At 42.0% G+C, this 27,504-nt stretch overlaps 2 protein-coding genes across 3 annotated transcripts in view; both read right to left on the bottom strand.

Annotated features, from left to right (window-relative positions):
* The window catches only part of maml2 (mastermind like transcriptional coactivator 2), a 34,071-nt gene extending 16,264 nt beyond the window's left edge, over positions 1 to 17,807 (bottom strand). Inside the window, exon 1 of the mRNA XM_008293035.1 lies at positions 16,570 to 17,807. Coding sequence (XP_008291257.1) covers positions 16,570 to 16,980 — 411 coding nt within the window. The 5' untranslated portion in view covers positions 16,981 to 17,807. The remainder of the gene's footprint in view (positions 1 to 16,569) is intronic.
* Positions 17,808 to 21,135: 3,328 nt separating this feature from the next.
* Positions 21,136 to 27,504, bottom strand: part of gab2 (GRB2-associated binding protein 2) — a 31,660-nt gene continuing 25,291 nt past the window's right edge. The window contains exons 4-10 of one of the 2 annotated variants that reach the window (XM_008293037.1): positions 25,873 to 26,468; positions 25,029 to 25,126; positions 24,563 to 24,842; positions 24,328 to 24,418; positions 24,088 to 24,190; positions 23,834 to 23,953; positions 21,136 to 23,744 (exon numbers count right to left, since the gene is read on the bottom strand). In XM_008293037.1, coding sequence (XP_008291259.1) covers positions 23,598 to 23,744; positions 23,834 to 23,953; positions 24,088 to 24,190; positions 24,328 to 24,418; positions 24,563 to 24,842; positions 25,029 to 25,126; positions 25,873 to 26,468 — 1,435 coding nt within the window. In that variant the 3' untranslated portion in view covers positions 21,136 to 23,597. Of the gene's footprint in view, positions 23,745 to 23,833; positions 23,957 to 24,087; positions 24,191 to 24,327; positions 24,419 to 24,562; positions 24,843 to 25,028; positions 25,127 to 25,872; positions 26,469 to 27,504 lie in introns of both variants that reach the window. The other variant, XM_008293036.1, reaches the window with a different exon arrangement.

A 27,504-nucleotide genomic window follows, 5' to 3' on the forward strand; every position in this document is an offset into this window, starting at 1 on the left:
ATACAAAACATCACATGATATTGATAAATCTCAGATATTGTTTAGATACCATCATCTATGAAAAATCCTGTTCCAATCGCTTGACTCAGGATGGCCATGGCCTAAAAAACAAAAATATTGTTTTTCACACTGTAAAAACCAGTGGGAAGTTTTTGGAAGGAGTTTTACAAGCACCAAAAAAAAAAAAGAAGCCCATGAGAATCATTTGGTAAGGACACTAAATTAGTAGTTGCACTAGACAACTTTGCTTACTGCTGGCTCCAGAAGTTGAGCCAAACACCGAGAAATCATGACCTGTCACTTGCTTTGTACATACGCAAATATTAAAAATGCAAAACTGACAAATGGTGCGAACCAAAGTTGGCCCCGAGAGCTCGATGCACTAAGAACATACAGGCGTAAAGGCACAAGGAAACTTCTTCACCAATTTGACACCACATGAGCTGCATTTAGAAAAAAAAAAAAAAAAAGCTTCAGCGTGAGAAAACAAATACACTGCTTAGAACACATTTGAAACCGATGCGGTGCAAGTAGTGCAGACGGCAAATGGAAATGTTTTCAGGGGACACTAAAAAGTGCTGAACACAGGTAGGGCGCGCTTGTTGTTGCCATGGCGACTCATAAAACTGAGAGTGAAGTCAGCCCTTTGGCAGTGGTGTTGGGAAAATAAGCTAAAAAGTACGTTTTTTTGTGTGTGTGTTTGTTTAAACATTCAGATCTTATTCCAGATATCCACTCTCAACCTGCAGCATTTCAGCGTCGAGTCGTGCTTTCTGAATTTGCAGTGGGCAGCTGTTTTCCAGAAACAAGCTTTGATAAAAAAAAAAAAGACTTGCATTACCTTCCAAGCACCAGACAAAGTGAGAACCAGGGAAGAGAGGAACAATTAGCAGCCAATTTTTCTAGGCGGTAGAGGTGGAAGAAAGCTTACAAGGGAGAGTGAATATTGAAATGAAATTTGTTAGGTGGCCAGGAAAAAAAAAAGAAAGAAAGAAAAAGACAAGAAAAGAAAGAATGAGAGCTTCTAATTAGCATTTGATTTCATTTTAGGGAAACAGGACATTCTTCTCTTTTGCTGCTCCGATCGGAAATTTAGGCTAACGAGGGCAGTTTTCATCTAAAAAGTATAATGTGCATTCTCCTGCACGTGTAGAATAGAATAAAAAATCTTCAAAGGCCTGCCTAAATTGCCTTCCCACAGAGCCCTGAAGGCACCAGGCTCAACCACTGGCATAGTGGCTCTCACAGTGGCAGGGAGAGTTCAAGGTTGCAGCAGAGCCTATATCTCTGAGCAAGTTCCTGCATGCAAGCCGCTCTTGTGTGTCTAGTGGGCCTTGTAAACCGGCGCTTTAGGTCTTTTTTACATGTTGCAGCTGGTGAGAGAGAGACACAGTGTGCTCTCAGGTAATCTGTCCAAGTGGAAAAAAACAACTTTCCCATTATGTGATTACAGACGTTCATTCAGAGCGGAGGGAACCACAACGCACTTGTTTTGATTTCAGACTGATTAAGCACATTTATGCTGATCAAGACAACTGTGGGAAAAAAAAAAGAAAAATCTCTTTGGCATCCTATCTCATAATAGTACTTAAAAGTTGAAAACAGAGGAACTGTTCTTGCATGTTGAACCTTACATTTGGACAAACTCCCAGCTATTGCCAAATTAATATCGCATGTGACTTAATGCTGATAAATATCCCAAGAAAAGTACAATTCCCACATTAGTTCCACTCGAAACTAATTAGTACACTTTTAATCAATGTTCAAGATCCCTTTGTTGCATGCCTGGTATTATGCAACTGAATAATAAGCCATAACTGAACCATGTGGCTATAATTACAGCATCTGATAGAAAAAGGATGCACAGAATCTGCCGATGCTCCCTCTGCAGGAACAAGCTATAAAAGAACAATAACCAAACCAGACAGACGCTGTTACATGGCACATAAACTAGTAAATCCGAGTGTATCATAGCTAGCAAGAGGTTTGTTATTCCTCGTCTCGTTTTTGACGAAAACACGGGAAATTGCTTTTTTTTCTTTTTACCATTTTGTAAAAGTGTCCTTCAAACAACAGGCGACATTTACCTTTAGCGTCAATGTGACGAGGCTCGGGATATCCCCACCATACCTTATGCTGCTGTCACAATGAATTACACCCTATTAGGTCAAGGCTGTGTACATGGAACTATTTGCATTTCCATCCCAGGATATAATATTCAGTCTGGGTGGAAGAGATTATCCTGCTTACTTGTGTGGATTTCACAGCTCAACTGGCAAGGCGTCCCTTCACTGACTAGACAGCTGTTTTTTTTCCCTCGCTTTTACTACTTCAGGCGAAACAGATGAGCCTGGTGATTCAAACTCAGGCAAGGCAGCATAATAGAGGGGAAAATTCCCTCTTACCAAGGGAATTAATTCACTGGAAATGACAATGGGAACAAACGCTGATAAACATAAGTGTCAGTGTTGTAACTCGGCGCTTTGAGAAGTTGTTCCGGTATAATGTACTAACCGCTGGAAAGAGCATTAGGGTATAATACGGGAAAAGCATATATTCTATAGGTCAGCAGTCCATTTCAGGACCACTTGGTAAAAAAAAAATAAAAAAATCCATGGTAAACAAGGACAGCTTTGCATGTAAGGACAAACTATGCTATCGACACATGAAACCAAGCTCGTCATCCTGAGTCAAATCTATCAGCAAGACAACCAAAACTGCAGTCGATACAGGAAGCGTTTAGGCACAGTATTGAGTTGTAGGTCACTTATGTTTCGGAAGCACACAGAACGCGATGCACGCATCATTGTAGTTATGAGCAGAAAAATAAACCTGAAGAGTAAAAATGCGCTCTGGCTCACATATAGCATGTAAAACGTAATCAGAACATTATGTCTAAACAGCTGGATTGACAAAAATAGTATCTGTTCCATAAGACCCACGAGACGGATAAAATGTCTCTGAAACGCTCCGTGTACAGACGGCCTGACACTCGTTGCCTCTAGGTGGTGTAAGTATTAAAACTGCTGCAACATTCCTTGCCTGCAGGGATCAACATCAACAAGCCTACATCTTCAGGTTTAAACTGCTGCTGCTGCTGCTATAGCCATCCTTTACTTTTGTATTATTCCTAACAGCTCCCAGTTGGAGAGATTTTGTGACTAAGTTCATGAGAATCAGGTTTATGGCCACTCAGAACTCGACGTGCTATCTGATCACATTTGAAATTAAATTTGTTTGTAGTCATTCTGAAGTGCCACACTGGAAAGCAGAATGAAAAAAAAAACATCTTATCATCCTCACCCCAAACAAGGATAGTGCCTCGCATTTCATTCAATCTGCAACATGAAAACGATCCCCCAACGTACAGCTGCAACGAACAAGAATTTCAGCGAGAAGACGAACCAGGAGTCCTGCAACAGATGGCACGCTTCCCGCAAAGTGCTGATCTCAACATCATGTAAGCAGTCTGGGTTTACATGACAAGACCAAAGACACTGAGGCAACCTAAATCCAACTGCGGTAAGTTCCCTAAGATGGAAAGTATCTCGGAAAAAAGTGTGTGCAAATCCTTGCATGAAGCCGAATAATAAATATTAAACTATTTGAGAGCAACTTCACATTTGCAAGTGTTGTATATCGCAGTATTGGCAGGTGTTTTTCACTGTGACGGGGCGCTGTCAACAGAAAATATTCCACAATTTACGGCAGAAACAATTTCTGTCCTTCGAGGAGACGCTCTTGGCTACCGGAGCGATCTGTCAAGCGAAGTGAACGAGGACATAAAAGTTGGGAAAGAGCGGTTAAAGGAGAACCAGTGAATTTATTACATTTGACCATGCCTGTGTATGAGCCGAACCACAGAACCATGCTGTTAGATTATGGCATAAAAAAGGCTGGCTTTGTTGCCGGATGTGGGAAAAAACATCCAATAGACTCTAAAAAAAGCACAGGAAGGAAACTGGGGGTGGGGTGGCAGTGAGTAGCAATGGGGGTGTGGTGGTGGAGAGTGGGAGTGAGAAAGGAATGTTCTCTTCACTCTCTCTTTCTCCTTCTTGTTATCATGCATACGCACACATAATAACCCCACTTTCTCACTAACAGCTATGAAAAGAATGCAGCATCACGTTGTTTTTTTTTTCTTCTTTCTCTCTCTTTCCTGCAAGCGGGAGGACAAGAGAATGAGCCTTTACTTGCTTAATGATCATTTGCCGTCTTAATTTAAAAGAACAAGTCAGCACCAAATAAATGAAGAGGGGGCCCCTTTGTACAGGACCTGCTCGCTCAGTATTGTGTTTTTTGGCATCTTATTGATTAAATTCTTGGTCTTACGTGCTGCACACAGGAATATTTAGTCTTTCCACTGAAGAGTTGAACATTAATGGCACATAGCAGCCTAGTGCCACGTAGAATCAGGTATGACGCAAGCATTAAGAATCCACTTCACAAGAACACGTTTAATCAGAATTTCATCTGCGGACTAATCATGCTGGCTGTAAAGGCCAACCTGCGGATGACTCACGCGAACAGGTCTTGACCCAACTTTGCCATAATGCTTCCACGTGTTTCGTAAAGATGCGTCTTTTCTTGGATTTCCTCCGCGATCCGGTTTAAAAGCTGCTTTCCCCTGTACACCTCCTTAACTGCTGTATTCTCATCTCCTGGAGACGACTATCACCACCTGGCTTTACCAGATGGATTAAACATACTTTGTGCTTATTTAAGAGTGGAGAAAATGAGATAAATCCTTAAAGGGGCAAAGCCGATAATTTAAGAGTTATTACAAACCCTTTTTATAAGACCATTAGAGTGTAAAAGGGAAAGAAAAAAAAAACTCCCACGGACCCTCTTCTAAGAGAGCAGGAATTTTCTCAGTGAACCTCACTTATCATGGATAACTTCTTTAAACTGAAAACACACTTAATAGCCACAAAACCCCTGTAATCTGCAAATTACCATTAAACACTGCCTCAAAAACTACAGCAGTAAAAAGGAAGTCACAACACATGAACAAAAAAAAAAGTATTCATAATATTGTTTCTTTGAGGCATCTATAAGTCTGTGTATTATATTTAAACTTCTGGATCAGCCTCCTACAGCTGCCACGGTAGGAATTCGCAAACAAAGCAACGCAGCGGTCACAGCTACATTCGCACATCTTAAACAATTCGGCTGACATTAAGCAAATACTTCAAACTAAAGACTTTGCGGCGAGAAGTATACGTCCTCCCATCCATCATCCAAGCAGGACTCTTATTGTCTGGGATGTTTTCGCTCACAACGCTTTTGTTTAGCGCTTTAATGGTATAAAAACAGATTTCTCTCACTTGTTATGCAAACAGTAGACGCAGCATTTGCAACGTAAAAAACATCTTAATTCAACTTTAGAATCAGCCATCTATGAAATTGGACTTGACAATCGTAATCTTGTCAAGTACAACTACCAATAGAAAAAAATAAAAAAGCAAAGTTGCAGCATGTTTGGAATTAGAGGGACTGCCATCCAACACTTTGATGTCAGGTACGGGTTGTTTCTGAAAATGAATTCAAGATTTTTCATGGTGTATTTGAAGTTAAATCATTAGAATCAATGCATGTCCAATAACCAATGTATGTCACAATCAGTCCAAGTTGAAATCAGTCCTAAACGGCCATCACGCCTAGCAGCACCTCGGTCACGGGAGGCCTGTTTCCTGTTAAAAGCCAGAGAGTAGATGATTCAACGGGGCAGATAGAGACCAGAGATCCTCCCCTGGTTTCACCTCTCGTGTGTGCCGTAGATGCAACAGCAGTGTCTGTGTGCCTCCAGGCAAGGTGGAGAGAGAGCAGGCGCCAAAGCATAGCTCAGCACCGTGACACCTCACCACAGCAGAGCACTAACACAAACATTCCAGCTGCCACTTCTCAGCTTTATTGGCAGAGCGGAGGCAAGAAACAAGACCATCTATGTTCCTCCTCCAGACCTTGTATCTGATGCTGCAGACGGGCCGGTCGAGCAGTCTGAGACGGTTGAATTAGCATTTTGTCGGTTCTGTTCCCTTAAAATCTGACCGTGCTGTAGTCGCTCCCTGAGATTTGTTAGAAGAGTCTCGACCATTAAAAGACAAATCTAGGTTATGACAACATTATTTCACAAATCTGATCACTCGTCTGGGAACGTATCTTATGTTTTGACCTGCCCAACTTCACTGTAGCCTTCAAACAATCAGACAATGAGCCAACAGTTTATCCACCACTTTTATTTGGAGGCTACATGAAAAGTGAACACACCTGTTATATTGTATTGGACAGAAAAACTGTGCACACAACTAAGGTTAGTACAGTAGGTCAAATATGTGATGGATGTTTACAACAAACAAATCTGGGCCCTTGTTTCCTCCTCCAAATAACTTTGGCTAACCTGGGAGCTACATTCAAGTGTCCACTGTTGTGGGCTTCGTTTTTCTCGCCCAGTCCGACTTCTTTTTAGTGTCACATTCCCAGATAAAATCGCTCATCAAAGCCAAAAGAAATGCTCAAAACTCAGAAAAAAAAAGATCCAAGCTGTATTAAACCAGAATCATCCTTTAAAGTCCCCACTGAAACCCAAACTAATTATATTGTTTAAACCAGCTGGCAGCTCCGTAACACTGGGTGAAGTAGCCGTGCCAACTACAAAACTCTTAGATAAAATCCTGCCACACGCTGCACTGGACTGATTTAACTAGCCAGTTATCTAAATGTGAAAGCATGACAACAATTATATTTATTTGCTGTGTGGTCAGGCCTCAATCTCTGTAAAGCTGACACTAAAAAGCATGTAAGTAGAGTGTTATATTTAATAAAAGACCAACATTGGTTCAGTGTGTTGGTTTAGCTCTAACTCAGACATCACTGTTACAGCTTTTCCACATTATTTTTAGCTGCATACTGTTGTCAGTGCTGAGACAGAGGAAAGGACGTTCATATTAAACAGGGAAATGAAAGGTAAAAGGAGATGTCAAGGACTAGATACAAGAACTACATTAATGTGTACTTTCTTGCACGTACTATTAGTTCCTGATATTCAGCTCTAAAACAATGCCAGCAACATCATTTCAGGCATACAAACGTTGTTTATGTCAGCTAGGTTTGTGACTTTCACCTTTCATATATTTCTTGTTTATGATATTCCCCCAAGGACAACTGTAGCAAAGAACAGAACATTACCACCATGCAAATGGAGTTGAACTATGACTTAGACCCCAGAGCACAGGAGAGCGAGGGAGAGAAAAGAAGAATAAGTGAATGCTTGTGCCTCTTTTCAGCACTCTGCAACTCTGGAGCCTGGGAACTTCAGCAGCTTGGCCAGGCTCTGAGAAATATCCTGAGCTGTAATGTAAACATGCCTGAACTCTGATCTAGCATGGCCCTCCCCTACCCCCTCCCAGTTTAACCCAGCATTCTGTGCGAGAGGTTTGCCAGTGACATCAGGAGCCCACTTTCTCATTTCCTGAGGAGGGTAATGACCCTGGGGAGGATAGGCTGTTTGAAGTCTTGCTGCAAACATAGCTGTTTTGCTCTGAACCCAATTGTTTCTTCGCAAAAGAGCAAGATCGCTGGTCTCATCTGAGCTTCAAATGGTTTTGTCCGATAAGCAGATCGTGTTTTTAGATCTATAAAGCAGACTTGCATCAAGGTGAAGACATACATATTGTATTAACAAGGCAACACAAATGGACATCCACACCCAGCGCGCCATTGGCAACTGTGATAATCAGATCTGTTTACAATAGAAGCTACAACAAGTCCAGGAAACCGTGACATATCAGGTGGCTGATTGTGAGATAAGTGTGAGAACAGTTATAGATAAGCTCCTGTTTATCCAAACACACAACTGTCAGCTCAAAAACAAAACCCTCTCAGCTGTCAGATTGGTTCACAGCGTAATTTTTTTTAACATTGTTAAAACTGGCTTAAACCAGTGTGTCTGTTTTCCAGTCTTTGTCCTGTTGTAAACAAGTGCTGCTTGTGTTTCATTTTGCATGCAATTTGTTCCCTCAAATCATCTTCCATGCGTTGCACATGAAATACACCTGAACATGCTTGTTCCCACAGGGTTCCAGTTTCAGCGCTGGGTAGCAAAGCACTCGTGGAAAGACACTCCAAGGCATTACCCCCCCGCCTCCCTCTCCCCCTCCATCTCCACCACCACCACCACCACCACCTCACTCCCGCCCCTCTTTTTCTTCACACACAATCCTGCCCTCTCTTCAATTAAGTCAAGCAGGAAAAACCTGACAAACCTCAAAGAGCTCTCTCAGCAGAAGAAATCGCATCAGGCATGAACGGATACTTCTACAAGGCCCCTCTGAACACACAGATGTACATAAACGCAGTCCTTCATACCTGCTCTCATGACTAAACTCCAGACGACGAAAAGTCACGACACATTTGTTTTGTCTGTTCAATTATTTAATAGCTACGCCGAAGCGCTAATATATTAGTCCTCCTAAAAATTCCCCATTGATTTCAATGGCACAAATGAGATTTTTTTTTTTTGTATCTCAAGGTCCACATAATGCTGGAAATTCAAACAAAGTGCTGGCAACAACTGGGAGCATGCTGAAAGCACAAATCAACAACAAAGGGATACAGTGGGGACTCTCTAATCCAAACCCCTTGGGAATGGAGGTATTTCAACTCAGTGAAATGTTCACTTGCATGGAAACACTGAGTACCGGGGTAATTCATATTCACAACATGAAACAAGCATCTACACATGCTCACAAGAGTCTGTGGCAGAGTCGAACTTGGAGCCCGAACAAGAACATTTAAACAACTGTGCATCTTTTTTTTTGGAACACATTGTCAGTTTCTGTTGATTTATTGTATTGTAGACTAGAATTCTAGATAAACATGGAGGAACAAAGAGAAAAATATCAGGATGTGCTTAAATATCCTTTGTTTCCCGCAGACCTCATCTAAACTATTGTTTCGACGAACAGTCCAAAAACCAAAATTGCGACTCAATCGAACTGAGAAAATAAATCCAAACACTGGCAGTTTTTTTCCTTTACAGACGACAGAAATTGATTATAATTGCCATTCTGCTTATGAACAAAATGATTAATCGACTACACACGATCCCAACATTTTTTTTTTTTTAACCACGTGAGCAACAGCGAGCAAATCCATGACTTATTCATTTATACCCAGAGTATAAATTAGCAGATTTGACACAAAGACAAACAGCAACCTGCGCCACCAGGGAGGAGGTTTTGCAAGGCTGATGCTGATCATGTATATTTTCTACATGGCGTCTGAAGGTAACGCCGCTGCCTTGAAAGCTCCGCGAGAGGCCAGGGGAACCGGAGCCAAGGGCGGCGAGCGGAGGTCCACGGAGAAAAGGCTTTTAACCCGGGGAAGGGCTGTGGTTCAAGTACAACTAAAGGCTAAATTTACCCAAAAAGGTCAGGCTGTTATAAACCTCGCCGAGCGTCAGAGTAGACCAGGCCCACCTGGACTGTCAAGAGGAGCATGTTCTTCTGAGCATGTAGCCACTTACACTGTATCATCCCTTGAAGACTGCGGATGAGATGGGTTTACTACATGATTTCGGCAGCACTCTTTAGAGACAGATACAGCCTTCCCATAGGCTGCTGAATAAAACATGAGGCGTGTGCGGCAGGGTGTGTTGTGTGTGTTTGGGAGGGTGGCTGAGTGGAAGTGTGTGGGAGTGGGGGAGTGGGAAGGGAGAGGAAGGGTAAGGAGAGGGGGGTTCTTAAGACACTGCTGCTGGAGATACAGTATAACAGATGATCTATAAACGCCTTTGATTTGACACACATCCTCACTGGCCTGCCGGGTGTCTGGAAACTTCAGTTTTTCTTGATTCATATGGGTGTGTTTGTTTTGTTGTTTTTTTTTTACCGTGTGTTCTTTGATAGCACGGAACCTCTTCACAAAAGCTAAATTAGTCCAGAAAAGAATAAAAAGAAGTGTACTCATTCCAGGAAGAGAAGGCAATGCAAATCTTGTCAGGTACAAGAGATGTCCCAGATTCACTGAGCACTATTTCCAACACTGCTGCTGCTGCTGCTGCTGCTGCATGACACCTGAATTGCTGAGCCTGGTCTTTTTTAAAAAACTAATTATACTGGATTTCTCTCTTTTATCATACAGCTATAATATAAAAAAAAAAAAAAAATCTTACATTAGACTACCAATCATTTTCCATTAATTGAAATTAGCTTCACATTCAATTATTGTTCATGTGATAGCAACAATAACTATATAGAATAGTTAATGTGACACACGTCTTTCCGCTACTCGGTGCTTAGATTTTAAATGAACAATATTATAAAAATAGAAAAATGCAAATAAATACCACTGAGAGATAATAACATACTTCGCAGGGAAGGGATAAGGATCCTATACGTACGTCAAACAGGGTACTTGTATGGGAAATAGTATAATTGCACAATCAGTAAAGGTTCATTTCTAATCCCACCTTTACTCTGATCTGCTGACCGATACACGCGTCACTCGCATGTATTTTAAATTTTCACTAATTATGGAGTATACTAAACAACTCAAGGCCTTGTAGTAGATGTTTTACTATCCTCCAGAATTATCTACACTCATGAAAGCTTTTTTAACTGCATCTGTTAGGCTGGTGTCTCATAGGCTTCTTTCCACTGGTGCACAGGAAGTGATACATGTTTGCTGGTATTAACAAGATTGTTTGGAGCTGGATAGTCAGCAACAGCTACCGTGGTTGGACAGACGAGAGCTTTACAAAAAGAAAATGAAAACAAAAAGCATATTACACAGTTTGATCCCCGGAGGCAGTGACAAACAGCACCACTACAAGCGCTTAGCACTAAAGATGCCCTTAAAAAATAAAAAAAAAACAACATCTCTTGGACAACCACTTAAAATTTCATTCGACATACCCAGACATCATCACACCAGAACAAATAGGTTGCTGAACATCCTGACTTTTGCCATCGTGACTCCGGATGATATTAAAAGCCAGAGTTTTTGAGACTGAAAACACAGTTTATGAAATCGTCAGTAAATGTAGTCATAAAGGGATTGAAAAATAAAGCTCCCCTGAGAAATGTCTGTCATTGGTGAACTTCTGCCACTTAAAAAATCTGGTGTCTGGGTTGGCTTCCAAAAGAGAAACTTGTTAAGGCTTGTAACCCGCGCTCCCTCGAGGACATACCAATCACGATCGCAAAATTTATGTGCAGCTAAGTTGTTTAGAACGCATGTACACTGATGTTATCATAAAACTATGTTTGCTGGGGAGAAAAAGGGGGCATTCATTTCATGCGCGATTTAGCAAGAGGATGACACAGTAGCTAACAACTAACACAGAATTAACAGTGTCCAAACAAATGTGCTTACAGAAGCAGTCATTTCCTGGAAACTGGGAAGCCACATTAGCCTTGTGTGTAAGATATCAACACACCGCATCCCCGTTCCTTGAAGACGAGACGTGCTTTCGTACGTCTACTTGGTGCTAAAAATTTATGAACTGCCCTCCGGATATGACTGTGGAATGTCCAGAACATAATGTTACATGGCCCCAACTTTTATTACATAAGTCAGTAAATCTGGCCGATGTGAATCAGTAAAAAAAAAAAAAAAGGCCGCTGTCATGTTTCTCTGAGCTAATGTAATGATGATCCCTTCTGTTTATGTGGTGTCAATCAGACGACACGACACAGACATGTACGGGCGGAGAAGTCATATCTTTTGGACACATTTTACTGCCTGGAAAAACTTGAGCAAATAAAACTCTGATGTTCTCATGCCAGCGGCTTTGGCAAATTAAATTTATGTTGGATCGTGGATGACTATATAGTATTTACTTCAGCTCAACCTGCATAATTACTAAAACTTAACAGGTTTGCAGCTTTTTGAACAAAGCATTATTATATATTCAGCCTTGCAAAGTATCAATAAACACCATTTTCACTGAACTACTTTTCAATCATGTGATGACAAAATCAAAACATAATTAAAAATGGCTTACATTTCTAAATGTATGTGTTTTGTTACAAAAACCAATGCTTTAAATTTTTAGGACATCTTAAATATATTTTAAAAAACCACAACACATAAGTAGAATTGAATTGAACCACATCTTGGAATGAGCACTAATCCCAAATAGAAGGAGGAGATTAACAGATGGCTTTACTACAGTATAGGGAGGCCTATCTTAATGTCTTTTAATCAGAGCACTATGAGATGCTCAACTCATCTCGCAGCTACAGTCCACACAATGAGACAAGCTTAATCACATCAGGCTTACAGTCAGTGTAGTCGTGCTGTCAATAAACAGCACCCACAGCAATTCTATTCCCTCTCTAAAAGGAGACTTAAACTAATTCAGCATTCAGGCCAACTGACAGCCAGCTACTCCGAGAAGAAAAAAAAACTTCAGCCTATCCATGACAACATGGAAGTGATCTGTGGGATGAACATGGATCCTTTCTGCATCCACAGGGCTGGGTAGAGCCGTGGACTTCACCGTGGGTGGCCCCCATGGACCTGGGCTAATTGTTTCACATCACAGCAGAGCCAGGCTGAGATCAGACCACCGGCAGCTCTGATTCAGGCTGTTCGACAGCCAAACAGGGTATGCCAGGAAACACTTACAGTGCACACCCCACCCCACGCTCATGCACAGTCTTCATCCATCATACATGACCGCAAGAGAGTACGAGGAATTTCATTTTCTCCACGCTATTCGAGTGAGCCGTCAATCCGTTGGTCAGCTGGAGGTTGCAGTTCACTCAGTGATAATGAATTAAGACGTCAGCAGTCACAACCCTGTCTCACAAAAATCAGGTTCCTACTTCCTACTAACTTCGTTTTCAATTATGTTCTTTTTTATAACCAGTAAGGGTTTTTCTACTGGTATGGTAACGGAATAACACAGTACGAAACGTTTCCACTGTTAAGAGCTACAAAGCCCACGTTAGGAGAAGGAAGGGTGGTGCTGGCATAAGTCTGACACATGAATTTCACCCAGGAGGCTGCGCTAACTACATGTTTAGAAGCTTGGTTAAGGTTACGGACCTACTTGGTTTAGGATAAAATACACCCACATCCAACATGTTTAAAGCTTCTCCTCTATTTTCTGGGTTAACAGGGTTTCATATTTGACCCCATTTAAGATTTGTTGACTGCAGAGGAAGGACAGTTGGAAAGCAATAAATGGCAAAGATATGTTGATTAGAAACATTTTTTGCAGTATGTCACCAACAACATGTGATCCAGGAGAAGCTATGAGTCCCTCAGAGCGTGACTGATAATGCAGATAAGTTGTTAGGAACGTTCTTTCTGGGAAACTGGGATAGCAATCATGTCATGCAGTTGAAGAAAATGTCTTAGATAGTATAATAAACTTTGTGTTGTAGTAGCTGACTTCTGCAAGATGCAAGAAAGTATTTAGTTGCACAACTATCTATTGCACAAAGGGTAGATTAGTTCAAAATCAGAAGAAGGTAAACACTTTCTCTTAATCACTCTGTAACCTCAGATTAACGTTGCACCTTCTTGTCGGGTCATGAACTTCCATTTAAACATTTGTTCAACGTCCTTTAATTGTGCCACATAAACACACAAAGCTTAATGAACATATTGGCATGATGCCTTTATTTGCTTGGCTCAAGGTCGAGAGTGACAGGAAATCGCCAGGAGAGCGAGAGAAGGAGGACATGACGACAAATTTAAGGTCCAAACTGACAACATCGGGGTCACGTGGTTTGTGCTTCACGTCGCTCAGCGACCAGGACACCTCATGCTCCCTACTTCTAAGCAGAGCTGCTGCTGTGTGTTGGACATACAGACTCGCAAGTGGGTAAAGATAACAGGAAAACACATCAGCATGCGAGCACTTTGCGCGCATGCTGCTCCAGGACTATAGTTCCCAGATCTGTCACTAGCACAAGACCGGGTAATAACAAAATCCTCCCAGCGCACATAGGACTGTTAATCACCAGGCATCCCTCGCCTACTGCTTTTTCAAGGCCTGTTTGACTTAAAGTAAACATGTGCAGGAAATGTATTCAGTGGCTCTAAACATTTATATGGGGGCCTTGTGGTTCAAACAATTTCATGGCCAGCAAATCTTTCAAGAAGGTGCTTAGTGAGCCATTTGTTAAACACATGATAATAGGCCATGACAATGCATGGCAGGCTAGCATGCAGCAAGGCTGTATCATTGTTTGTTAAGCCTTTAGTTTCTGTACTCACTATCTGTATCGCTGACAGACAATGTAAGATGACTGCTGGATCCTGATCTGATGAAACCGAATGTCTGTACATTGTAATAGAGGGCTAATGTTTTGTAAGCTCTACTGTGTGACCTATTTCTGCGCTGAATGCATTTACTGATACAGGTACGAAGGGAAAGACCGAAAAACTGGTTGTGAATAAACAATCTCAAATATGAATATCCGAAAGCTTTCAGCGAGTTCATGCAAGCACTATGGAAAATCATTTTTTCCCAGTCGATAAACGAGCTCTCATCTCTTCCTTCCAATTTCTCCAATTTCATCTAAAAGAATATCCTTTGTTAATCTGGTCTCAATGAGCACCGTTGTTAAGTGCTGCTCACTCTGCACTCCCAGCCAGTCATAATCCATTGTGTTGTTTGCCCCTCGCTTGGTATACATTTCCACTGCAAATTCCAATGTGAACAGTCAATAACACACACAGATGTGGCCATTGTAGATGCTTTACTTTGTAATTCAGAAGAATGTAGCATGTTGAACTACTGCGGCACTCTGGGAAATATCTGGAACTTTTACTTCCCATTAGCCAGAGATGATAAAAGAAAAAACATATTTTAAGTATCAGGCAGCAAGAGTTATTCTACACTTTACTCATTTTGAATTAATTCAAGGACTATATCTCTGCAGGGTTAATGCTGGATGGATGCAGTGTACATGCATTAAGGGAGAATTCTGCAATGACTGCTGTTCTGCTTCACCCAATCATCATGAGTTGTGAAAAACATTAACCTCAGGGTTGTTATAAACATGTACGCCAGGACTTCATTTCCTCCTCACCATCTTGCTGCACTCATCAGTTTTATATAGAACACGCTACTCCAGAGTCAACATCAGTAAAAATGAAACAGTACATGATAATGATGTTCCCTGACCTCTTTTAGACAGTCAATATAATCCATGATGTTGTGTCTTGTCTCCCATCATGTTCCAGGGCTGCACCGTACCCAACAGCATTAAAAGTAAATACTTGGAAAGCACAGAGACAACCTGCGTTGTATATTAGCGCCACAAATCACGGAGAATCTCCTTTCCTGTTAACATCTTGATCAAGGCTTAATTAAAACAACTGCATGACATATAGCAGAAGCCATCCCGAGCTTAATTCCAGCGACGACAATAAATGGAATTACAGAACAATCATCGCGTTCCTTTTATGGCTTTGCTGGAAAAAAAATATTACAGTGTTTGTTTTTCCATCCAGCATCTCAAGCACATCTAGAAAAGGAACATCTGCAAGCTTTCGCCCTTTTGACATTATATTGAAACGCTGCTTGGGAAATAATTCATAGTCTAGATGCTGAACTCCCTCATGCCCAATGAAAGAAAATAACAAAATAAATCTCACATCTCACTGGCTGCTCCCTTAACAGATGCCATACAGGAAGTCAGTCCTATCAGCACTACCAGGCACACAGAAAGCACAGTCAAGTTTCCCCCCTATCCTGCCCACTTACTCTACGCTCTGTGCAATGCTCTGCTGTCACAGGACAACATGCACACTACATAGTCCTTTATTCTCCTCTTAAGATTCAAAATGAGCCTTGAAATGGTCATGTAGCTCTTTACTTAATACAGGATTACTCAGAAACAAACAAAAAAAAAAACCCTCTCTTGTTTAGCAACACTTTGAAAAACCCCGTGCAATGACAGGTAGCGTCCTCTTGAGAGTTTGTTAAGTCGTGCAACACAAAGGAAACCGACTTCTGTACTGCGAAATGAGATAACGGTGCATATTAAGTGGGTTAAACAAGCCACAGAATGCGTCTGCATCCCTCTGTTTGGATCAGCTGCACAGTAGAGATGTTGACATGGTTTACAGTAAATACAAAACATCCCCATGGCCCGATGACCCCAAAACCATTTCCTCAGCAAAGGACTGCTTTGCAAACAAGCATTCCTGTATCACACCATCTAACATCTCGGGGCCCATTTAAACAGCAACAACAGAAAGCTTGACTTTAATAATCACATCTCTTTTTTTTAACAGATATGTTTTGGTGTAGATTTGGCTGACAAACTGTGTGGAAACATCAATTACGTAAATAAAACTCTCAGCATATTCACATATTGCTCAAATGTCATGCACAAAACATGCTTGCAACTTGAGTTTTGTGGTACTATTTGGGCACAAGTCAGTGTTTTCCCTCCATCACAACTAGCAGCATCACCATCCTCATCACTGGTGGCACAAGCTTCATCATCACAGCCGTCATCATTACTGCTGGTAATTACCATTCATTACCACCAACTGATGACCCACACTCCCCCTCCCCACCAAAAACAAGAAACTCACCGCTATACGTGTGGAAATCTTCTGCTCGCCCTCTGATCCCTTCTGCTCCCCGTTGGCTCTGCTGTACTCTGGAGGTTGGTGGTTCGATCCCCGGCTGCCCTTTGCCTTGCGGTTCCCAGGCCCTTGGTGGACTATGTTGAGCAGGTGAAGGGTGCTCTCGTGCTCCCGGTCGGAGCTCTCGGCCTGACCCCTCTGGTAGCGGTTCTCGCAGGTGGAGTGGTGCCTCCTGCACAGCTCTATGCGGGCGCGCAAACGCTCCACGATGGCGTTGTGCAGCTGTGGCACCGCGGAGCCCCTGGAGGTGGCCACCACCGGCCCGTTTCCGACCCCACCGGGCATAGCTCCTAAACCGACGCCCAACATGGGTACGAATGTCCCTGCAGCGGATTGAGCGGGGGTCGCCTCTCCCATGCCCGCAGGTCCCCGATAACTTTACAGAGACTGAGGTCCACTGAGCTTATAATGGACCACAGACATGGAAGAAAACAAGCCGTGTGGACTCAGCTAGGATCCCATGTGGAAAAGAAGAAAAATACTGCTAAGTCACTTGAGAGAATGTGGTCTATGTTGAAATGTTGCACAATTATCTTGTCAGGAAATGATATAATGGCACAAAAGACTCAGGTAAGATAAGGTCTATACAAACTCATATTATCTTCCACATGGGCATTCAAAAAAAAGTCCCGAAGTTACAGAAATGCATTAGTTATTCCTCGAGGGTGTTAAGTATGTCAGCTTATAATTAAAAGTGTAATGATTTACAAACATGAAAAGGCTCATGGATTCACAGCTGGAATGAATCTGGTAACGAGTCGACCTCTGCGCACAGATAAATAGGCTATATTCAATATGAATCCCTTGGATGATTCAAAACCACAGCACGCACAACTTCAGTTTCGCCGACGGGTATCCCTGCTACATTTTCAGCTTACAAATCTCTAATGTGCCACACTTACTAAACACTCACAGTATGAGTAAGACTACCAACTACAAATGGAAAGTGGTCGCCAAAAACAGCAGAACCTACAAAACGCACGAAATCCACGAAACTTCAAGACTCACGACATTTTTTTTTTGGGTTTGTTAGGAAATTAGTCCTTTCTCCGATCTGTCTTTTCCCCTTCATCCGGATCAGAAGGATTCTGGTTGGAAATAACAAGTCAAAAAACCAGGCAGCCGAGACGCAGGAAGCCGTTGCAGAAAGCGATTGAGATCCGTCTCAAATAGTCCATTGACAATCGTTTGTCCGTGTGGTACACCGAGGCAATAGCGGAGCTGCTCTACACAGACCCTCATTGTATGAACATTCCTCTTTTGACATGATGCACTCAGACGGATGCAGCGGAGTCCAAACGCACACTCTAGTGGAGTGAAGGAGGAACTGTCCTGGAGAAGCCTGGACCGAGACAGGAGGGGGGAAGAAGCTCATAAATGTTTGCTAAACTTGCAGAGACACGAGAGAGTGATGTGGTTTAACAGCTCTAAGATCTCCTAATATCATTAGTTGTGGCGATGTGCCGCACTTTTACTACAGACGACGCGTAAAAGGGTTCTTGTACTTTGCGCGTGTGATTTCACGCGTAAAAGAATAACATCATGACCAGATCATAGCTCACGATCCAAAATTAACTTGTGACACTGAATTTCCTTTAATACTTTGTCTACTGGGTGTTAACAGGCTACTAAATTAAATACAGATCTAATTAATTTCAGTAGAAAAGATGGAAAATGAACAAAAAACTTAACTAAAAGAGAAAAAACGAATAAAACTGCATTTACAGGTTATGCCAAGTTACAATAAGACCTGATGTATGTTAAGTCAGGTGCCAGATAGTCTATGACTTCCATCACCACCCGGTCCAACAACTCAATTTACACATATTTAAATACTCTTACTCATCCTGTCTTCTACAATCGAGGCACACACGGCACACTTACATATGCATAGAATGACCGTAACCTCCAGCACACACAGGCTACTGCTATCTTTTCATCTAAGTGTTTTGGGTGAACTAGCAGTCAAACCAGCCATTTTACCTGTCAACCAGCCAAAGCACCTGATTGGCTCAACCACACATCACGTGCTGCTGTAGGTGTTGCCCAAATAAGGGTTGGGTTGTTGTGTCTGCAATTTAAGGAGCTTTGAGCCTTCTTAGCGCCTTGTTTGTTTAAATGTATAGCCTACCTGTCAAATACACAACTTGGCTGCACTCTCATAGAGTAAATTAGCACCTTTGGGTGGCGAAAACTAGGTTAATTTAGCTGCCTGAATTCTACCCCCTCCCAAGGTGAGTCACTGTAACAGACATACTTTTATTCATTCATCACCTGCTAATCAAAGGTGATGATCATAGTGACTGTAGACTTAACCACCACCTGACCTGAGCTTCAAAAGGTTTTACAGTCACTGAATCATATAGAGACTCACAGAGAAAAGACAGGTTTTTGTAACACAAGAGGAAAATTAACACAAAGAAAAACCACACAAATGTGAGGAGAATGTGCTTGGTCAATTTAAAGAGATCAGTCCTGTGGAACTCTGACTTAAATTGCTGCCCTTTAAAAAAGTAATTAAAATGTCCTTCGGTTGTTGAAAGTTCAGCATCCTGCTCGGCTCTGGCCTTCTTTGGCAAGAGAAGAAAGACCGGCCACCTCCGCATGTCTTTTAGCACACTCTCAACAATGTCGCCGCTTTACAAAAATTCTTTAAGGAGCCCTACACATGACCTTTGGAAAATGTCCTTATGCGTTGTGAGAAACCCCTAATGAGAGGGAGTTCATAATTTTCAGAATTCTGTAGACCAGCGTTGCTGTTTTTAATGGAGAAAGCAGGTGGTGTGGTAAAAGAAAGTGGTCAAAGAAAAGACGCTCTTGATTCATTGAACAGTGTATTTGTTTAGCTGTCTCTCTGAGTCACATCAGCTAATCTGTCACGGGGGTCTTGGTTGACCAAAACACGTCTAGCCGATTAGTCATTTTAATTCCCTTTATGAGAAATGGCATCATGTCCATTGGTCATTACTGGAAAGTGATAGTCATATTTAGAAGCACAATGACATTCGTTTATTAAATAAGTAGTGGCCTTTAGAATATCCTGGAGAAAAACATTCTTATTTTATTTATATGCCAGAATATCATATAATATGTGAAGCTACTGATTCTTAAATGTTTTGGTATTAAAAGAAATTTTACATTACTAGTAGCTATTTTATACTGCACTATATAACAACAGATATGTATGTCAGTTTTAAAAACCCTATGGGCTTGTCATTTAACACTTTAAAAATGCAAACAGATGCAGCTGCTGCTTTACACAACAGGGGGCAGCAGACATCAAACTTCTGTACATTATGTGGTGGAAACACTAAGACGTTTTACTCAAATAGAAAAGAAAATACATTTCAATGGATGTATTCAAAATATTACCTAATTAAAAATAGTTTGTTTATTTATTTAAATTTATGCAAATATATAGCTAAAGTGGCTGCAAGGTGGCGCAGTTGGTAGCACTGTTGCCTCGCAGCAAGAAGGTGGTTCGCATCCTGGTGGGGGCATTGGGATCTTTCTGCGTGGAGTTTGCATGTTCTTCCCGTGCAGCGTGGGTTCTCTCCGGGTTCTCCGGCTTCCTCCCACACAGTCCAAAAACATGTTGAGGTTAATTGGTGATTCTAAATTGTCTGTAGGTGTGAATGTGAGTGTGCTTGGTTGTCTGTCTCTAAGTGTAGCCCTGTGATAGACTGGTTACCTGTCCAGGTGAACCTGCCTTCACCCTGAGTCAGCTGGGATAGACTCCAGCCCCCCTACAACCGTAGTGAGGATTAAGCGGTGTATAGATAATGGATGGACGGATATAGCTAAAGTATGATTAATCAAAAATCTGATTGTTATGTAAAATGTCCCCATATAGCGTGAACCTGAAGCCAAATTTAGGAACTATATTAATATTATTAACAAACTTGCTTTGCATGTAAAACCTTGATGGGAAAAGTAACCGGTATATTCTATAGCAGTCAGGTAAATGCAGTAGAGTAAAAAAGTGCAATATTACCATCTTAAATTAAGTGGAGTTGAAGTATACAGTACCATAACCTCTTAAGACCTGGTGTCCACATGCGTGCACATCATATTTTGGGTTATATTACCACAGTAGATATTATTATTATTATTTTTAAATACTTTATTATTATTATTATTATTATTATTATTATAAGTATTAGTAGTAATAGCAGTAGTAGGATTAACATTATTGTGATTATTATTATTTCATTGTTTATTTATTTACTTTTATTTTTTATTTTTAGATTTTTTAAATTTTTTAAAAAATACATTTTTTATACATTCTCAATACATTCTTCATTTTTAATTATTTTTTATACTCTTTGCTGTATCAAACATATCTCAAACAAGAGCTCGGGTCTTAAGAGGTTAAATAGAAATACTCAAGTACAGTACAAATATCAGTTCTCGAGTAGATGTGCTTTCCGTGAGTGCATCAGTTAAGAATGTGTGGTTAACAGATCACTAATCTTACTGGTTTGAATTTAAAGAGGAACGTTAACACAAAACTTTTCACTTCTTGATTTATTCTATGTCCACAGTTTAAGTCTACCATAATACAGGAATAACAAAGTCTTGTATTCTCATGTATCCCAAATTAACTGTACCACATTACCGTCACACTGTCATCGTTTCTCATATTGCTTCAAAAAAAAAAAAAAAAAAAATCAAGACAGTTTGCATACATCAATGTTAGTAGAGAGAAGGTTTCCTTGTTTGGTTGTTGTTGTTTTTTTTTTCTCTTTTTTTTTTTTTACAATTATCAACTGCAAAACACACAATAAATTAATAAATTAACACACAAGCAATCTGCAAATGCTTTACAGTAGTAGCAATAACAGTGGTTAAAAAAAAATGATCTCTACAAGTACAGTACGTCAACCCAGTGACAGTCTGACAGTAGATCTGAGCAGTGTTTTCCATCTCGCCCAGTCAGGCTGTCATTTAACATACTACAACTCACAATCTACCACAACACATACACGGCTCTTCTGCTTACAGCGGGTCTCTCTAGATAATAAATTACACATCCATTTCACTTCAGAGACTGACAAGGAGACAGGCTTTTCTTCAGTCTTTTCTTTCCTCTCATGCTCTTTGTGAATCACAGTTCACCCGGTTCAATTTTTTTTTTTTTTTTGCCAGTGCAGCTTAAACCGCCAGCCATCCCATTTCATGAGTAGATCGGAAAAAAATTCAATTCGGGGATTTGAAAAGGAATAAAATACACACTGTAACAAACCTAGCTTAATTTAGCCTGATCCTGTCCTTAATGCATTAACACTTGCTTACACGTATCAGTAAAAAATAATGATTAAAAAGAATACAAAAAGCTGTAAAAATGGTAGAAAAACATTAAGAAGTAAATCTTAGTGAAATAATCAATAATACCATCTCGCACTGCATGGCCGCGTCATTCTTATTAAGATCAAATAGGGATTCACCCCTCAGTGGTTCCAGCCCACAATGAAATACTGGACTTAAGCTGAACTAGAAACTGATCATTCAGTTGCCCTAAATACAATATGGTCCTTTCTCGAGTAAGATTGTGAATAATTAAATTTCTCCAAGGCAAAAATGTACAGTCGAAACTGAAATGAAAATTTAAGGCAAATTAAACAAAAAAAAAAAGAGTTTAGGAAAAATTTAGTAAACATTCTTTCCTCAACTATTTTCAAGTGACTACGATCACTGGCAAATCTTCATCGTGGCAGGTTGCCTTTGCAAGAAAAGCACAATGTTACATGACTATAGTGCACTCTTTGTCTCAGACAAGTGCATCGAATTTCTACCAGTCAACAAGATGCACTGCAAATATGTCATTCTATTAATAATTTACATACAGGAAACAATTATTCTTCAGAGACGTAGATGTAGTGTGTGGCATATCAAAGCCCAAAGACATAAATCGGTGAATTGTTGGGTTCTGGAAAACATAAATACGCTATTCTCCATCCTACAAGGCTTGTGTTTGTGGTCTCTGGAGAGAGACAGGAGCACTTGGAAACTACACCTCCTCCTTTATTTTCGGTTCCTGTAACTCAGTAATTTTCTTGGTCAGTGCACATTTACAATGAAATGTATTAGAATATTACCTGAAGACAGTTGACCACTGAAGTCAAACCTTTAAGCACGTAAGATGTCTCTTCATCTTGTCTGTCTTATTTTCTTCACTCTGTACACTTGGACATAACTGACTTTGTACCTGTGTTGAAATAATTGGCCTGCCATCCAGCCTGACAGCTGTTAAATATGGTTTGGGCTCATACTTAATTGAAACCGAGGCAACAGTCATGTACAGTTATCATTAGGGCTTCTGACATAGGCCTTTGCATATTTGTATGGCTATATTTTTTTCCCTCTCGTCTTACCAGACATGCACTGCTAAGCTGAAATGATTGCCCGCAGTGAAAATAATCTCTTCACTGCTTCTGCAAGACTCAGCACAAATGATAGATTGAAGTGAAAAGAGAAAGTCAGCCTGCATGCCAAAATTGGAGTGCATCTTGGCATTCCTGAGACCAGTAAGCGTACTCTTACAGTATATTAATATGGTTATCGACCAGTTAGCCTCTGCTGCTCGTTTAAACGGCAGCAATTGAGTAAATTACCAACTAGATGCAAACACAACTGTTGCGGGGGAGGTGGGCGGGACAGCTTTGATCAGACGATGTATTTATGAAGAATGGGTTGATAGTAAGGATGATATTTTCATACACGTTATTAATTGTCTAACAGTCTGCATGAAGAGCTTTGGCAGGGCACTTTACCTGTATGGCCTGATATTCTGCATGCTAGCAGTGCACTGCAGTAATAATCATCACAGAGAACAGGCATAGGATAGGCTATGGCTTTCTTTCTTAAACGAACCCAAACAGTATTCATAATGATACAAACATGATACTGGAGATGCTTGACTTGGATTTTCATTTAGTTTTTTTTTGCCATTTTTTTTTTTATATAGGTCAGTGTCAGGACTTGACCCCCTTGGCAGGTTCAGCAGTAGACTGCCGCACATCAGTCCACTCCTGCATGGTGCTTTGCAGTGCCTGGGTCTTCTCCTTGTCAACTTGCACGTAGTCCACCTTCTCATCCGATGTCACGGACGACGTCGAGGGCTGTGGAACGACACACGAGGCAGCAGTGAGATTCAGGCCTAAAGGTGGACTGCGCTGTGGTAGAAATAAGACAAATCTCATCTGCTTACTTTTCTGTGTGGGCTAGGGGACCCAGGCTGGAAGTCCAGTGCCAGGTAGTCCACGTTGCCACACTTCCTGGGGGCTGGGCTGCTGGTGCCACTCACGGCTGGGGAGGTAGACGCTGGGTTCTGCTAATAGGACAGGAGAGAGGTTTCACTCACACAGTGCGTAAGAGAGGCACGTCAACACAGGATCATTAACACAAAGAACAAAATGTACTCTCCTGATCCCCCCCCCGCCCCCTGCAGCTACTGGGACTCACCATAGCCACATAATTCTCCTCGCTGTCTGCAGAGTCAGTGCTGGTGATACTTTGTGTGGAGATGGGTCGACAATGCTGGGAGGACATGGAGTTCATAGCGGGCCTGAAGCAAAGCAGGCAGGACTGTGAGTGACCCCGGGCAGAAACCAAACGCAGCAACAATCTGTACCATCAAACTGTGCGTGTGTTTGTGCGAGTGGCCCTGGGTAATCTATCTTGAATGACTGATATAAGACTCACATGGGCCGTGTCCAGGACATGGTGACTGGGCTCTTAAATGGCAGCTCATCAATGATCCCATTGTTCTTCAAATCAAGAGGTGTTGGCTTCGCTGTGAAAAACAAGAGCGCATAGTCAACAAAAGCAGTTTTTTTTTTTTCTTTCACAAAAACAATTCACAATACAGGCTTTAGATCATATTCCAAGCCCAAAAAAAAGAGAGTAAAACAGTGAAATCAGTAAAAAACAAACTCACATTTCCTATTAGGTTTGAGGTTGCGGTTGATGGGTGGTGGTGCAACATCACTGAGACGACTGGGCCTGTGACACAAGGAGGCACTGCTCCCCTTACGGGCAGGTAATGTTGCAGAGAATCCTGGGAAATCAAAGTGATGTGGCCCAGGGCTCATAGGAATGTAGATATTCTTAGGACTGTCAGCCTGGGCAGTGCCGAGTGGTGAGGAGCCAGGATTCATGGGCACGTAGTTGTCATCTGAATTGCCACTGTCTGAGCGAGTCAAAGGGGCTGGGGTTCTCTGGTGTCAAAAGAGACAGAGGGCAGATGACTTTCTCAATCTCCGTGGACTCAATGTTGCCGGAAAAACCCGTAACACTCAGTTGGAATAAATATAGCAGGAATGCATTTCCTCTCTCTCTGCAGCTTATGATTTCGTACTGACAGTATCTATCCGAGGAGGCAGTGCAGTTAAAGAGAGACTCACCAGGTAGGAGCTGAACCCATCATTGACAGACTCCACAGACTGGCCCGAGTTGTTGAAATGGATGAGACGATGATGGCTGTTAGTTTCAAAGGAGGAGCCTGTGGAGAGAGGCGAGGGGAGAAATCAATATTTACCACTGCCATAAATTCGAAAAGGAAAAAAAGATACTACTCAAGTGAAGTAGCACAAACATACACCAGTCGGATGTTGTGCAATGGAGGCCAATTTGGACAGGAATACCTGGCATTTTCAGAAGTAAACTAGTGTTTCCAATGAAACAAACAGAACACAAGTGACACCTTATTAAATGCTTCGCTGGGTTATAATTAGTCTTTGCAGCACAGGTGTGTGAACAGCCTGTAGCCTCACTAACAGGGGTCACAAGTCAGTTCTTGTCGCTGGGTATACGAGGCCCGAGCATGGGCTCGGCAAAGCAATGAACACGGCAAACTAAGAAGCCGTGCATTGTGTCTGCGGGTGCTTTTTTTAATTGCTTATCAGCCTGGAACGAGGCATTCTGGAGCAGGCTGTATGGCTTGAATTTCATTAGCGTCTCAGCAGAACACTGTCTACTAGACTGGGCCCTTTGTCTCTGCTCAGCTGCTAGCATTAAACCAGGAAAAAAAAGAGAGATAGAGGAAGAGAGAAAGAGTGAATAAAAAAAAAAAAGGGGAGAGGAAACGTTGTCGCAAAGTCATCGCAGCACCGCAAGCTTGTAGACTCATCAAGCCAGACTTGAATTTGAAAACAGGAAGCAGATCAAATGTATGATTTCTGTGCAAGTCTGCTGAGGTTGTGTTTAAAGAAACAAGCAGCGTTTAGAAGCAGTTGAAGGTCAGCGTACCTCTGTGCAGCCGGATGTTCTCGACAGCAGGGAGCGTATTCCTGCGCGGGATGACCGACACCGCGGACGTCATCTCTCCGTTCTGGCTCCCTGCTGAATGGGGGCTCCCCCACGGCCCCTCAGACCCCTGACTAGGTTTCGGGGGCCTGGGAGGAGGAGCACAGGACGACTCAGAGCTGGAGGGTGTCAAGGCATTGTGATTTTTATCGAATGTCCGGGGAATCTGATAAAAGGAGCCAGGCGGCGTCGGAAGGTCGTAGTTGTCAGGTGAGCGGTCGTTGCTGTGCATGGTGGCGAGGGCGTTGCAAGGCGTTTTGAAGGTGTAGACCTCCTCGTTCTCGAGCTCGGGATCGCCCAGAGCGCTGTGAGCCGGCGCCTCGGAGCTGTAACCCCGCGGAAGTACGTAGCAGGCCTCCTGAGGAGAGTCGTCGTGCGCCGGCAACTGGTGTTTTCCTGGCTTGGGAAGGCTGTAGAAGCCGTGCAGCTGAGCGCCCATGCCGTTTAGACAGTGTGAAAAGCCATAGGAGAGTTTCTGAACCGCAGAGTCGCTTCCCACAAACACGTTGCTTCGTGTGGCCTGGGAGAAACTGGCACTCCTGCAACGTGGGCAAAGTTATACACATAAACACAAGTCCTATAGTGGTCATTTTCCATAGTGCCTAAATGCTCCCTCACAGACAGACATCTGCCTCATACCTCAGTGCCAGCTAAGATCAAACAATTGCCAAAAAACCAATTGCTACAGCAGCATTTAATGCCATTTCAATGTAACTACTCACACAGCCACTAGATGGTACCATAGCACTTCAGAGAGGACTTTGACTCCAGAGGGCTCTGCATACATTCATTGGACAACACACCTCTGCATCCGAGCACTTTAATGCAACTATGACATATGCATTCAGCTGTCGTATGTTTAACACTCTGATGAATTATTGACATGTTTTCAGTACGCTGACCAGCACAGGACATCCATGTTAAGAAGGAGAACGCTGCCACTTTCCCAGAGTTTCTCAGCCTTGGTTAGGCACCCTAGGGACATGCCTCATTTATTCTCCCTGCTTTGTAGGGCTTGACCTTGAGTGCCAACTCAGGCAACCATGCAGCTTAGACATTTCTAGGCAGTTAGTCGAGCAGTAGCCGGGCCGGTAAAAACTACAAGACATCCTCAATGAGTCGTGTCTGTTAGCTACGTTGCAGGTTATGTGAAATTTGTACTGCACAGATAATAATTTAAAATGAATAATGTATCAAAGCAACCCATTTAATATCAACATTTTGCTCCCTCCATTTCTTTTTATGTCAAATGGCAGGCTGCGTCTCGTCAGTTTTTCTTCGTCTGGATTTCAATCATCAGTCAATAATTTTGTTTATCGTCTTCCATCACTGTGGGGCACATCGGGGCTTTTTACATAGATTAATTCATACCACCGGTCATCAGACGTGTGGAGTTTCAGTCCGACATGAATCACATCCTGCCACCAGTCTTAATTAGCAGATTCACGTAGCAGACGGTAGTGACAGAAATATCCACATAAATATCCGCATAAAGCTGATGAGATGGAGTGTGAGGTTTGATTTCCTGGGTTTCGCGGGTCCAGTACAGCAGATTTATGTGCAAATCATGTGGCT

Source organism: Stegastes partitus, unplaced genomic scaffold (genome assembly GCF_000690725.1).
Source record: "Stegastes partitus isolate 25-593 unplaced genomic scaffold, Stegastes_partitus-1.0.2 Scaffold853, whole genome shotgun sequence".
Lineage (NCBI taxonomy): Eukaryota > Metazoa > Chordata > Actinopteri > Pomacentridae > Stegastes > Stegastes partitus.